Raw genomic sequence first — 14,876 nt, forward strand, 5'->3', positions numbered from 1 at the left:
TCTGTTCATTGTCATTATTCTAGTTAAAAACAGTTCCTTGAACATGTATGTACTGTTATTTTAAACTGTCATCTAAAAATTACTGATCTAATAAAAAAAGACATACATCAGGCAAGCGTTGGTCGGGGTGTGGAGAAACGGGCATCCTCACACATTGCTGCTAGGAACTGAAACTGTGGCAGTTTCTTTGGAAAAAAGCTTTGCAGGTCGGCAGAAAGTTAAACGGTTGCCAGATGACCCAGCGATTCCACTCCTAGACACACACACTCGAGAGAACCGAAAACTGTGTTCATACAAAATCGTACACAAGCGTTCACAGCAGCATATCGCGCACAACAGCCAAGAAGTGGTGATAACCCAAATGACCACCGACTGACGACGGGCGCAACGAGAAGGGGTCCATCCATACACAATGGGATGTTGCTTGACCATGAAGAGAAGTGAAGTACTGACACGGGCTACCACGTGGATGAACCTGACCCCATTATGCTGACGGGAAGAAACCAGTCACAAAGGCCCCACACGGTATGACTTCACTTACATGAAAATGTCCAGAACAGGCAATTCTAGAGAAAGACAGAGCAAACTGGTGATTGGAAAGGGCTGGGGAGAGGGTGGAATGGGAAGGGACTGCTAACGGGTATGGGGCTTCTTTTGTCTTTTCTTTCTTTTAAACTGAAGTATAGTTGATCTATATTATATCAGTTAAAGGTGTACAACATAGTGATTCAAAATTTTTATAGATTATATTCCATTTAAAGTTATTATAAAAAAGGTTATCATATAATATTGACTATATTCCCTGTGCTGTACAATAAACTCTTGTTGCTTATTTATTTTATACATAGTAGTTTGCACCTCTTAATCCCATACCTATCGTGCCCCTCCCCCCATCCGCTTTCCCCACTGGTAACCACTAGTTTGTTCTCTATGTCTACGAGTCTGTTTCTGTTTTGTTACATTGGTTCATTTATTTTTTAGATTCCACACATAAGTGATAACATAACAGTATTTGTCTTTCTCTGTTTGACTTATTTCACTAAGCATAATACCCTCCAGGTCCATCCATGGTGTTGCAAATGGCAAAATTTCATTCTTTATTATGGCTGGATAATATTCCATTGTATACATATACATACCATATCTTCTTTATCCATTCATCTGTTGATGGACTTATGGATGCTTCCATGTCTTGGCTATTGTAAACAATACTACCGTGAACACTGGGGTGCGTGTATCTTTTCAAATTAGTGTTTTTGTTTTCTTTGGATACATACCCGGGAGTGGAACTGCTGGATCATATGGTAGTTCTATTTTTACTTTTTTGAAGAACTCCCATACTGTTTTCCACAGTGGCTGCACCAATGTAACCTTCCTACCATCAGTGTCCAAGGCTTCCCTCTTCTCCACATCCTCACCAAGGTACGGGGTTTCTTTTGAGGCAAAGAAAATGTTCCAAAACTGACTGTGGTGAGGGCCGTACAACTCTGTGAATAGACTAAAGAACCACTGCACTGTTCACCTTAACAGAGTGAATTTCATAGTAGGCGAACTAGATCTCAATGAGATGATTCTTAAATAGATCATTTTAAAAATCCACTGATCTCTTCTGGAGGGCAACTTGGGGCAAATTAGTGTTCTCTTCTGGAAAATGCAGGCAATTGGGAACGCTGGCTAACTGCTGTTGACTTGGCACCTGTTTGTTACCTATTTGTCAGTCGCACCCAGGGGAACTCCGTTACTGATGACCGAGGCTGGATGAAAGAGTAAAATGAGTCAAAGACCCACGGCTCTCAGGAACTAATTTTGCCAGCTTTTGGTTTCTGAACACAGCAAGTGAGTTGACATGTATGATAAGCTTTATGAAGGACAACCGCCAATGCCCTGAAGACCTCAGGACCCGTGAGGACAGACAGGAGCAGGTCCGCACGCAAGCAGCGGCGGCTCGGGCTGCTGGCTGTCGGGCAGCACTCACCGGGCTCGTGTAGGCGCCTTGGTGCACGTCTCCAAACTGGCCCTCTCCAATGCACCGGCCGAGCTCTATTCTTTCTCTCTGAATCTCATAGTCCCTGGCTGCAAAACATGATCCACACACACCAGAAGATACTTCAGTGCAGCACCCCCAGTGTAGAAAACACTGGACACACTTCACTTCATCATCATCCACGAGTAAAACCTTCATCGGTGGCACACCATTCTATGAAAATGCTTTAAACAGAGTGGAATTCTCTTAAACAGTATTTTTTAAAGGAATTTACGTAACTGTTACAGCACTGCTTGAATTACCAAAATGAGGAGTTTTATACAAGGTAGATTTTTTTTCATATTTTTGAACGTCTGATTTAGCTGATTATCTATTTGATGGTTTTCTAAATAATTGCTCCAAGTTTATGTATGTTTAATTAATATGAGCTATTAGTTCAGGTATTAATATATGAAGGCTAAAAAACAGTTATTTAAAGCAATTATTTTACAAGTAACTAAAGTCTGCAAATATGGAGGGAACAAAAAATTGTCTCATGAGTAGCTTTATAAGTTTAAGAGTTTTCCACTTTATTATAATCCTATCTATATTATTCACGGAGCTAAAAGAGTTTAAAGAGGGAGCTTCTAAAAACTGATTTCAAAATCAGATGACTGGGAATCAAGGTTGAACGTATCACATAATAAACTACGAGTATTTTATATTTTTGAGAGCATGTGCCTCAAATTAATGTATTAAATTGTTATGATTTACACAAAACCAATTATTTAGCAGGCTGTTGAGACACATGGAAAGAAAATACCCACTAGGAACCTAGTGGATGATTCTAATCCAATTAACTACTTGGTATTTTGATTTCTTCTAATTTGTCAAATTATAAATCATACAGAAAATTCAACCCAGACTTTAGATGGTTATTTTCCTCTTTAAAATCACTTTAGCTAGTAGTTCCATTGATTTAACAGCACGAGTAAACCAATGAAAAAATTTAAAAATAAAAGTTAACTGAAAACTGAAACATCCGATTATCATTCCATGGGTTGCAATTGCAAGCAAATGCAGTTATTTTAAAGGAATCCTGTTACCTTCATCTATTCCATAGCTTTCTGTATTGCAATTAAGAGAGAAAAAAATTGAAGACCTCGCTTAGAAATAACTAATAGCAATTAGGTTAACAACAACAAACTCGGAGAGTACGTTTCAATATTTACTTTATTAAATATTTTGACTACCAACCTGGGTCAAAACAGAAGACCAAACACAAGTAACAACGCAAGTAATACCCTCAAGTTAACTCAATGTGATATACAATGCTTTACATTTCTATCCCATAAGCTCCTATACGATAACCCATGTTTGTGGGGTTTGGATCAAAGTTGGCCATGTTGGCCATTTACCACTCAGCTATGAAAATATATGTACAAAAATCTGGACACTCTGCAGCAATGTACAGGTGACTAAATGGCTACCCACAGCTTTGAACCTAAATTTAAACATTTTCCCAAACTGCTACTGCAAGTCAGAGTCAACACATTTACGTTTCAGCTCTTGCCTCCGTTTCAAGTCACTAACCTGGGAGCTCTTGGAAGGAGGGGCCCACCCAGGCTAATGTTTGCCTGAGAGGGCCGGGCTGTCTCTCTTTATTTTGGTGACTCTCCTCAATGTATACGGTAAATCTATTGAGAACAACTTTTAAAATATTTACACAACGGAGTAAAGCACCTCAAACGTTTATTTGACAAATACACGGAGCTCTACTGAAACCACGACATCAGATGTTGAATTAATTATCAGGCCTCTGAGGCTGTAAGGTGGACTCCTAATTGGGCCTCTTTAAGAGGTAGGGTTAACTTTTTTGAAAAATCGGAGTGGAATTCCAAGGTTGTCTCCAACTTAAGAGCTGTGACTATATACACCCGACCACAAGAGCTGGGGCTCCCAGACTCTCGTCACCAGCAAGCTGCACAGCAGAGAGAAGCAGAGGGGGACACTGCTAGGCTGCTGGGGGGTGGTCAGTGAAGAGTCCTTCTCTCCCCACACCTCCAACTCGGAGCTGGACGGACTGGACGCGGGCTGCTCTTTGTACTTGCTTAGTCAAGGGCAATAAAAAAATGAAAGGTCAAAGGGGAAATGCATTTCATGAAATGTGTGTATTCAAAGAGCTGTATATATATATATATATATATATGTGTGTGTGTGTGTGTGAGTATACATAGTTAACTTTAAATACTAATTTCCTACAGAGAGGAAATGCTCTAATCATTAAAGGTTGTATTATCATAGAGCCAGAAAACAAGATTACAAAAACCCCATAAGTGAACTGACTTATTATAGATATTTGAGTTTCAGGCTTCCGACCTGGCAGTGGGCACATACAATACAGAATTCTAAAGGCTGAAAAGAATATTTCTCTTATGAACTCAATAAGGTCTTAAAAGTAGTTCTAAAAGGACAATAAATACCTAAACCGTTTAAACACGAGATATTTAAAAGTTAAACATCTGTCAGCTCTGCACGAGAACAAAATCAGAGGTCTACTCACTCGAGGGCATGGTGTAGGTATCTTCTTCGTCGATGATCTCAGCATAGTCGTCTGTTTCTGTAGGAAAGGAAACAGAGGTTAAATATTCAACCCCCGGGCCTTCAATATAATTTGAAAAGGCAAAATGATCTGCCTATACCCCCTACCATGCTGACATTATTCTTAAAACACTATTACTCAATTTTTGCTCACACATGAGTCACTTACGGAAATAAAAGTGACATCATGGTCCAACATGTCATAAATACACAGACTTGTTCCTCAGAGAGCAAAGAGACTAACAGAGAAAGCCCTTGTGGGAAACAGAAAGACACGAAACAACTGTTTACACGATTCAAACCCACCAAGCGGTACCGACTGCAAAGCTCTCCCTCAACTACACCAAATACACGTTTAAAACCACACCGCTGTCTACCAGGGTTTCTCCACACAAGACCGGTGCCTCCAGAACACAGCTTAGATTTCATTCAGAGTGAGACTCCACAGCACAGTCCGGATGCTCTCCTCTAGCAAACAAAGCGGCAGGCTGACTTTCGAGGAGATTCTCTGGGCTAACTTACTCCATTTGCTCAGGGTGAAAGCAACCCAGGGATTTCTCTCTCGTAACTTTTCACTCCGATATTTAAACGGTATGCATTAACGTCAAAAGGGTAAGAGATGTGCCAAGGAGAGTAAAATCAGAACAAACAGCATATCGAAAGGAGTTCTTTTCAGACACAATGTCAAGGAGTTCCAATGTTGCCACTAATTCCTTTCAGTAGTGCAGCAACTTAAAGACCCACCGCCATATCAGTGGGGGGGAAACAAACCCCTTTTGGAGAAAACACCCACTCACTTGGATAACAATTACACTGAAAAATCACTCAGGTCTTGTCTGTCTTCCTCTTTCTGCAAAGAGGAAAACCTTTAGTAGCTCTGTGCACAAGGGTTTAGGCTGATGGGTCAGGAAAGGAGGGGCAGTGCTTCCTGAATTATCATCTGAAGAGAGATCGTTTTCAAAATTTAACCCCAGAGAAACTAAAAGCTAAAGAACTAAAAGTTCTTTCTTCTGTGCTGCCATTATTACTCCATTCAGATATTAAAATTATAGAAACCAAAGAAAATAGAGACTACATATAGTTTACGGTCTCTAGATATCAACTGTTCTACATACTGCTACGGTAACAATTGAGACCAAATCTAAGAGCAACTGGAAGAATTCATTTCTTTCTTTCTTCTTCTTCTTCTTCTTTTTTTTTTAAATTAATTAATTTATTTTTTGGCCGTGTTGTGTCTTCGTTGCTGCGCGCGGGCTTTCTCTAGCTGCGGCGAGTGGGGGCGACTCTTCGTTGCAGTGCGCGGGCTTCTCATTGCGGTGGCTTCTCTTGTTGCGGAGCACGGGCTCTAGGCGCGCGCGCTTCAGCAGTTGTGGCCTGCAGGCTCTAGAGCGCAGGCTCAGTAGTTGTGGCGCACGGGCTTAGTTGCTCCGCGGCATGTGGGATCTTCCTGGACCAGAGCTCGAGCCCATGTGCCCTGCATTGGCAGGTGGATTCTCAACCACTGCCCCACCAGGGAAGCCCAAGAATTCATTTCTTAATTTGTAGTCGTCATCAGAAGTGATTAAAGTAAAAAGAAGTTCGACTGGCAGAATGTTAAGTCGATAAGTCGGTTCTCCTTCAGACATTTAGCAAACGTTACCTATTTGTAAGTCCTGTACGCCAGGTGGATAATTTATACTATTCTTACACGTTTATAAGTAATACTACTTTCAGGATTAAAGGAAACAATTACTTAATCTGCCCCAAACCTTACATTCTTTATTCCTCCATTTCTCCCGCCCATCCTGTTCTCAGTGACTGCCAGGAAGACTGAGTGATGGTTCCTAGGCTGGCAGCCTTGCTTCTGTGTCAAGGTGAGATGCAATTTGGGGGATGGAGGTGGTGCTAAGGCAGAGGCAAGGAAAGGGCTGAGCGGGGGAACGTGCCGGGGCCTCGGCCCCACAGACGGACACGTAGCCCCTCACTCTGTCTGCAGTCGGACGAGCTCCCCTCACGCCCCTCCCTCAGAGCACATGCAACTAAGGCTCAGTTTCATGCAACCACCGACCCACCCTTGCTGCCCCCTTTCACACAAAGCACACACCCTTAGAGGCCAAACACATTAGCTGACCCTGAGGGGCCGGATTCTGGCAGTGAAACTGCCCAGATCTCTTGCCTCTGCCGCCCTGCTACCAGATTTGCTCCAGAATCTTCAACAAGCCCTGAACCTGGCTCTCAGCTCTACTAAGGAGATACTGGGGACCCATCGACTCTGCGGGCACCAAAGTTTCCCAAGGCTGTTGGCGTCACTGACCGCCTGTCCCTCCGTCTCTGTGGGTAATGGTATCTGCCACCTGAGTGTCACCCGTTCAGAGACCCATCCTCACCCCCATCACTCTCGATCACGTTCCCTGACGTGTTTTGCTCAGGGCGCCTCACTACCAACCCTCTGACGGTCCTCTGGTTCCCTGTCAACCGTGTGCCCCCATCCAGAGCAGAGCCCCCGGGGCAGTGGGCCCTGCTGTATGTACCTTGTTTACTGCTGTGTTCTCAGCGTGCAAACCAGGGCCGGCCCGGGAGGCACCCAGTAAGCACTTGCTGAGCGAAAGGGAGGAGTGCCCTTCCATAGTGCAGGAGGGGACTGCGCTCGCCGTGGCCCAGAGGCGAGGGAGCCAGGCCGGCCACAGCTGCGTGCCTGGGCGTTGCTCCACCCCAGAAGCCGCTGAACCCGTCTGCACTTCAGCTCTGCCCTCACGCGCCCAGTGAGAGCACGTCCACCTGGTGGGGCCGTCGTGGGGATTACAGAGATGCACGTGAAGTTGCGGTGCGGCCCTGCACAGGAAAGGTGACAAACAGGTGGGAGGCTCCTGGGTTCCCTCCTTCTGGGGCCTCTGGAAGGAGCCTTCCTGGTGGGACTGTAAGGGCTTCCGGACTGCCTCTTCTTATAAAACTCCCAGCAGGTATACCAACTCTGAACCGGCTTCAAAGAGTAAGAAGAAACTGGCTCATGTATCAGGCTAACACACAAAAGTGACGTGGGAAAAACCAAGTTGCAAACACTTGCATTAATTCACACAGTCACAAGAGAAAGCCTGCAGTTTTTTCCTTTCGGTGCTGTGTGAATTCTACTAAAAAACTCTGGGGATTATCCAAGCTCCCTGGGCATTACTTATGACGACACGTGGGTGTGGCTATGGGTGCCGTGACGTCACGTGAACAGAGAATTTTTGCTGCTGTGTTCTTGAGTTGGTTCTTACGCAGAAGGGTCAACACTGCTGAAGGCACGGGACCTACAAAGGTTTTACCGTAACCTTCTACACAGGGCTTTTCAAGTGGGGATACTCGGTATATTTCTCTAAGAATTCTTGATACTGATTTGGTTCTATTTTCTCTTTTTCTTTCCTGGTTCTTAGGATTATGGGACAGTAAGACACTGAGATGAGAGGTACTTTTACATACTCGAGGGCCCCTGAAAAACTGAAGTCCACCCCGAAACCGCCTGGCCCCCAAAATAATGACATAAAAGAAGGAAAATATAAAGGAAAAGGAAACAGGTTCAAAGATCTCATCACAAATAAAGGAAAGCAGCTCTGCATTCTCCACCTGACCAGGAAGACAACTAATGGAACACTCACCCTAACGCCAGACGCCGTCATAAACGGCTACACGGATCGTCATTTAACCCTCAGGAACACCGTGCATGGCAGTACTGTTACCATCACCCCCGTTTCCCAGGCAGGGAGCTGGGGCACCCAGAGGCATCCTAAGCTTCCCACGTCCCCAGCCACTCGGCGGCGGCTGTGGCACCGGGAGCAGCGCTCCAGCAGAGCTCCTGGGCTGCCGTGTTCGGTGCTTCATTCTTTACTATCTCCCAAAGCGTTTCTGGGGACTTCTATTTGTGAGACCAGATACCTGATACTTCAAAACCTCGGAGTGTTCCCCTAAGGATGTTCTGGGACTTCACCCCCAACACGGGCATCCCTGGAAGGCTTATCTGGGCCTGTGCCCTCGGGAGACAATTCTAGGACCATGAGTCAAATATTTCAATGTAAACATTTTGAAAAATGGATGGAGACTTCTGAAACCTTGGATAACACTGTCATTTGAAAGGTTTCGTATCACAGTAAGTGGTAAAATAAAAATATGGGGAAGACACGTTAAAAGGGCAGAAACCGACAGCTCAGAAATTAGGAGAGAAACGTACAAAGTTCTCGTTCTGAAACAAGGTAAAAGAGGCCTAGTGAAGTCACTACTGAAACCAGTGACACACGCCCGTCGTGCTCCATCACGCAAAGGGCCCGAAGCCTCCGGAGTCATCGTGAAGGGGTCAGTTTAGAGCTGGAGAGGGACAGAGCAGTGGACGCTTGGCTGTAAACAAAAGGAAGTGCACCGGAGCCTGCAGGCCCACAAAGCTCTCAGGAGCCCACCACTCCGCAGCGGGGAAAAGGGGCAGGCGCCGTGATTCCCTCTCCACCCCCTCCACCTGCCCTTCGGGTCCTGGCACCAACAGAACGTCAGATGACAGCCTCTGGCCAGCGCCCCGCTGCCCTCAGGAGGCCTGACAAGTCACCACCCCCAGGGCAACACGGGCACAGTCACGGGACTGCTCAGCAATTCAGTGGGGCCAAGCAACATCACAGCTTCTCACCCCACCTGCACACGTGAGCCTGCCGTGAGCCCTGGAGGTGGCGACCGGTTGGGGGGAGCAGGAGCAGGAGGGCTTTCAGGAAGCCAGGAAGGGCCCCGCTGTGCTCTGTGACCTGCACCAGGGTCGGCAAGCTTCTTCTGCAAAAGGTCTGACAGTACGTATCATCTCAGACTTCACTGCTCACAAAGTCTCCGCTGCAACCACGTAACTCTGCTGTTGAGATTGCAGGGGTGAGCAGACACGTCATGAGTGAACGTGTCACTGTGTTCCAGCAAAACTTTACTGATGGACACAGAACTTTGAATTTCACATAGTTTTGACGCCAGGTACTATTCTTTGATTTTACCCCCAACCATTAAAAACTGTAATAATCGTTCTTAGTTCAAGGAGCAATACAAAAACAGAGGTGAGCCGTATTTGGCCCACAGGCCTTAGTCTGTGGAAGTCTCAGCTTATTCATCTGTAAAATGGGGATACTACTACTCACCTCAATTCAAATGGGAAATTCAAATGTGGGGAAAATGCACGATGTTTTCTTTAGATAAATAACGTGGCAATAACCACTTGTTAATACACATTTGTTGAAATTTTCATGCTTTCACGGTAATCCTCACAACCACCATCAAGGCCTTTTACAGATGAAGACTCCAGAGATGAAGTGCTTTGCCCAAGGCCACCCAACTGGCCAGCCGGTGACAGGACGGGGCGAGGCGGGAGCCTGGGGCCTGACCCCTCACCCACCCAGCAGCCCACACCGGCAGGACAGTGAGGAGAACACCCACCCTGTTCTGAACCACTGCCGGGAGACTCGCCGGTGCAGGGCACGCACGTGGGTGGGGGCCCTGCACGCACGCCGGGGGCGCCCACCCAGCAACTACCAAGGAGCTGGCCTGGAAATGAGGCTCAGAGCTTCGAGCCGGAAGTCCCAGGAGGCAAGGCACTTCCCAAGTCACATCCAGGCCAGACCTCTCACCGCAAGCACTTTGCTCACGGTGCTCAAGTCCTCAACCAGACACACACGCAGGCCCAGACGGACTCTTCAGTGAAAGTATTCTTCCATTTAACCGTGAGGAAAAATGCAACCCCCCTTAATTTTAGTTTATAAACCTTACTCCTTATCCTAAGAGTACAAAGCTTCATGCAGGCAGTACACAAAGGAAATGGAAAACAAGACACTACAAGACACTACACGTGACTTCTCAACTTCTAGTTTATGGAAGTGACAGCCTCAGCTGCCTGAAAAATGCTCATTATCACTGCTGCTGGTAGTTCTCTAATTACTTTCGTCTGTTTGACTCTCAAAAATCACCTTTCCTTCTCTCCTTTCCACTACCTCACTCCCAAACTAAAAATTACTATATATGTACGTGCGGAGGGGTGTGCTAATTTCTCCCATTTGCTACTGAATGATATACCATTTTGACAATTTTTCTTCACCTCTAAAATTCGCTATGAATAGATAAAACTTGAGTTTACCACTGAGACGTGGTAAAGAAACTGACAGTTACCCTTCCCATGTCAAAGCCCTGAATAATTCTGAAGAGATCACTGACTCACACCATGGTTTTTTCACACTTGTTTTGTTGGATCAAAGCCACATTTTGCCTTTCATTAAATACTGAATGATATTTATATCCATTAATAATTATATTAGTAACACAAACATGAAAATAAATATTACCGTCCCCACTAATTTCATCTGCAGATCCGGGTGGCATGCAAAGAAAGGGAGAGGAGAGAGAGAGGGGAGGGGGGGGAGGGGAGGGGAGGGGGGAGAGAGGGAAAACGCTATTAAAATGACAAGCAAATCAAAGTGTAAGGAAAACACAAAAATTACCCCCCCCAGTCTAATTCAAAAGATAAAAGAAAGACCATAGGAGTTAGCATGTTTACTTAAGGGCATTAATGCGAGTTTTAAGCGGTCCACCCATTACCCCAAGTAAATAGCAGTTTAAGTGCGTTTCTGCCCATTAAACAAAACTGCTTTGACTGCTTCTCACAGTTAAATGTTAAAAAATGACTCTGCTTTCCTCAAAAGGAATTTGTATCCTCTTAGAAATGAAAACCATTGGTCATTAATGTGTACCCCACACAACGAGCAGGGAACAGCCCTCGGCAAGCCTCCCCAGGATCCCAGCCTCTCCAAAGAAGCTTAAGGAGTACAGCACGTGAGGCTCTGCTGGTGAGCTTCCACTTACATTTATACAGTGTTTGTAGAAATGACTCCCGCACCTGTTACAGATAATCTTCCCTTTGCTAGAAACCCCCCCCCCATGGCCTCTGCTCTGCGGCGCCCTAAGTACCCACCCCCGGGGCGGGAAAGGCAGACCCCCGGGCTCACTCGGACCATCCTTCTCCATTAATCCCATGCCAGGCCAGGAAACCCACGAGGCAAAGGTACCTGCCGGGCCCTTTGGTAAAACGCTAAGACCCCACAGGGGAAACCAGGAAGCAACTTCTCGCCCTGTCATGCGTTTAAAACCAGCAAACGGGCAAACAGTCTTCTATGAGGAGAGCAGCCCACAGTACCCCTGCCGGGCAGTGGACAGCACTCACTGACCCCCGGTACAGGCACACCTGCTCAGGATAATCTACAAGCATCTGGTTAGGCTGCTGCCTGGGGCGCTGTGGTTAATAAGAGTCTGTGCAAAGATGAGTGCAGTACCCGCAGAAGGAGGTTCGTGGGAACAGAAGACCAAAGGAAGAAAGCGCCTAGCTTTCTTAACTTTATGTTGGCAGTGACTGACTCCTTTATACAGAGGCAGGAGGAGGAAAGAGAAAAACAGAAACACATTTTAATACAAGAGCAAACTTATATTTTAAGGCATATCTATAAAAACAAATACAAAACTGCAATGCTTTTATGTGACTACTGGCACACTTGATTTCTCAATATAACTGAGTTTTAAGAAACATATTAATATTTTTAAATGCAAATTTCCCTCTTAGGAAAGATTAGCACTAGACACAGAAATTTTTAGCAAGACATAAAGAGTCAGCCAGCCTTTACAGCCTTTACAAAGCCAGCCAAGTAAAGGTACAGATACCTTTACAAATAACAAAACTGAAACAAAATGAAATGAGACAAACAACAAAGACCAATAAATAATTCAAGATTCTTGTGAACATCTAACATTCAACCACAAAGAAAAAAATTGCAGAAAACTAGCAGATCCTGATTTGTGAAAGAGCTTTATAAGCACTTTCCCCCAAATCATCAGCAAAGACACAGACCTTAAGTGTACACCTTAAATAAACTGCCTTAACATAAAAAAACGTAAGGACATCTGAATACATAGGTTGCAAAGCCCCTCCCCCGCCTACCAGCATCCTTTGTTCATTCACTCTCATTCATGTGCTGCAAACTCACTTGAAAGTCAACTCTCTCTGTATGAGGCACTTGCTGGATGAACAAGCACCCAGGACAGGAGAACAGAGAAGAGACAACTGCAGTACGCTAAGGGCAAGGGCAGACGAGTCAAACTGGAGTCAAAACAAGGGATGCACGACCCTTTAAAATGCAGCGGTGACACCACGTGACAGAAAAGATGCAGTGGGCATGCACAACGTGACTGCAGATCCACAGGGTCCCATCAAGAAAGGTAAGGATTCCAGGTGTGGGCCCAGGGAGAGCAGGGTCAGGATGCAGACGGCAACAACTTAACGGCCATCGGTTAGGAACAGAAATGAGAAGAACTGAGACAGACAACGTGGTCACGTTCCCACAGGGTGTGCTGTTTTCCCAACAATGTGCACTGTTCCATCTTCCCCCCCTCAGCACACACTCAGTTTCCTGTGTGATGACTCCAGAGGGCAGCTCCCTGTGTTTTATCGGTTAAGAACACGAAAACAGTGCCCTGTGCCAGGCGGGATGGAATTCTGGATGGGGTAGAGGGGCAACAGCTATAGGGGTCATTGAGATGAAACAAGAACACGGACTGTGGATAAGATAAGAGCATTCTATCAGAGTCAAATTCCCTGGTTTTGGTAATGACACTGTGACTGTCTAAGAGGATGTCCTTGGTCTTAGAAAATGCACACCAAAACATTTATAAGTAAAGGGGCCTACCATGTCTGCAATTTGCTTTCAAACGTTTCCAAAAAAAAAAAAAGAAGAAGACATACAAATGGCCAACAGGCACATGAAAAGATGGTCAACATTGCTAATTACTAGAGAAATGCAAATCAAAACTACAATGAGGTATATTACCTCACGCTGGCTAGAATGGACATCACCAAAAAGTCTATAAATAATAAACACTGGAGAAGGTGTGGAGGAAAAGGAACCCTCCTCTTACACTGCTGGTGGGAATGTAAACTGATACAGCCACTATGGAGAACAGTATGGAGATTCCTTAAAAAAATAAAATACAGAACAACCATATGATCCAGCAATCCCACTCCTGGGCATGTATCCGGAGAAAACTCTAATTCAAAAAGAGACAGGCACCCCAATGTTCAGAGCAGCACTATTTACAAGAGCCAAGACACGGAAGCAACCTAAATGTCCATTGACAGAGAAATGGATAAAGAAGATGTGGTACATATATACAGTGGAATATTACTCAGCCATAAAAAGAGAATGAAATAATGCCATTTGCAGCACCACGGATGGACCTAGAGATTATCATACTACACAAAGCAAGTCAGACAGAGAAAGACAAATATTGTATGATATCACTTATATGTGGGATCTAAAAAATAACACAAAAGAATCTACTTACAAAACAAATAGACTCAGACACAGAAAACAAACTTATGATTATCAAAGGGGGATGTGGGGAGACAAGTTCAGAGTATGGGATGCCCAGATACACACTGCTACATGTAAAACAGATAAGCCACAAGGACCTACTGTATAGCACAGCAATTATACTCGCTATTTGGTAATAACCTATAATGGAAAATAATCTGCAAAAAAACCCCTGAATCACTTTGTTTTACACCAGAAATTAGCACAATATTGTAAATCTACTATACTTCAATTTTAAAAAAGAAAAAAAAAGTAGAGGGAAGGAGAAAGCAAGTGGGCCAAAATACAGACATGGTGCATTAGAGTAAAGAACACATGAGACTTCACCATTCTTCCGACCATCCTCTGTGTGCAATTCTGGGAAAATAAAATATACAAAAACCTCTACTTGGATTCAGATTCTGGCTCCACTACTCACCCCATGACATTAGAAAAGTTACCCAACTTCCGTTTCTGTTTTCCTATTTGCAAAATGAGGCAGGAACAGAAGCTTCCTCAAGTAAAGAGATGCGGAGAGGATTCCGTGAACTCCCAGGGCACCCGGCACGGGACAACCGCTCCGTAAGCGCAAGCTCTTCCTACCTTTCCATTTTTTGTCTTATTTCTAATCTAAGGTAATGACTATTCTTCATATTAACTTAAAAAGCAAATACTTTTTAAAAAATATAAGCATAACTTTTTTTGAGTAATAACAAGAATATTATCCACACCATAAAAAAAAGTGTTAGGACCCTTCCTTTATTTTATCCCAGATGACTACTTTAACATGTTTGTGAACACCTACCATGAGCTAACAGCTCACTGTATACGTGCTGGGGCTACAGCAGTGAAACAGGCCCCCCCATTCTTCCCCTGTTGAGGTTACGTTCTGGGTTGGGGAAAGATGATTAAGTGAGTAAACCGTGTGGTACATCAACATGTAAGTACCATGG

The 14,876-nt window shown here is 44.7% G+C and overlaps 1 protein-coding gene across 50 annotated transcripts in view; it reads right to left on the reverse strand.

The window, feature by feature from the left end:
* The window catches only part of PTK2 (protein tyrosine kinase 2), a 247,644-nt gene that overhangs the window by 68,538 nt on the left and 164,230 nt on the right, over positions 1–14,876 (reverse strand). For 18 of the 50 annotated variants that reach the window (XM_067017362.1, XM_059043007.2, XM_067017356.1 and 15 more), the window contains 5 exons: positions 11,857–11,940; positions 10,873–10,890; positions 4,527–4,583; positions 3,070–3,090; positions 1,976–2,073 (listed from right to left, as the gene is read on the reverse strand). In XM_067017362.1, the coding sequence (XP_066873463.1) occupies positions 1,976–2,073; positions 3,070–3,090; positions 4,527–4,583; positions 10,873–10,890; positions 11,857–11,940 (278 nt within the window). The remainder of the gene's footprint in view (positions 1–1,975; positions 2,074–3,069; positions 3,091–4,526; positions 4,584–10,872; positions 10,891–11,856; positions 11,941–14,876) is intronic. The other 32 variants (XM_067017392.1, XM_067017389.1, XM_067017374.1 and 29 more) reach the window with 5 other exon arrangements.

Source organism: Kogia breviceps, chromosome 17, assembly GCF_026419965.1.
Source record: "Kogia breviceps isolate mKogBre1 chromosome 17, mKogBre1 haplotype 1, whole genome shotgun sequence".
NCBI classification, from domain to species: Eukaryota; Metazoa; Chordata; class Mammalia; order Artiodactyla; family Physeteridae; genus Kogia; species Kogia breviceps.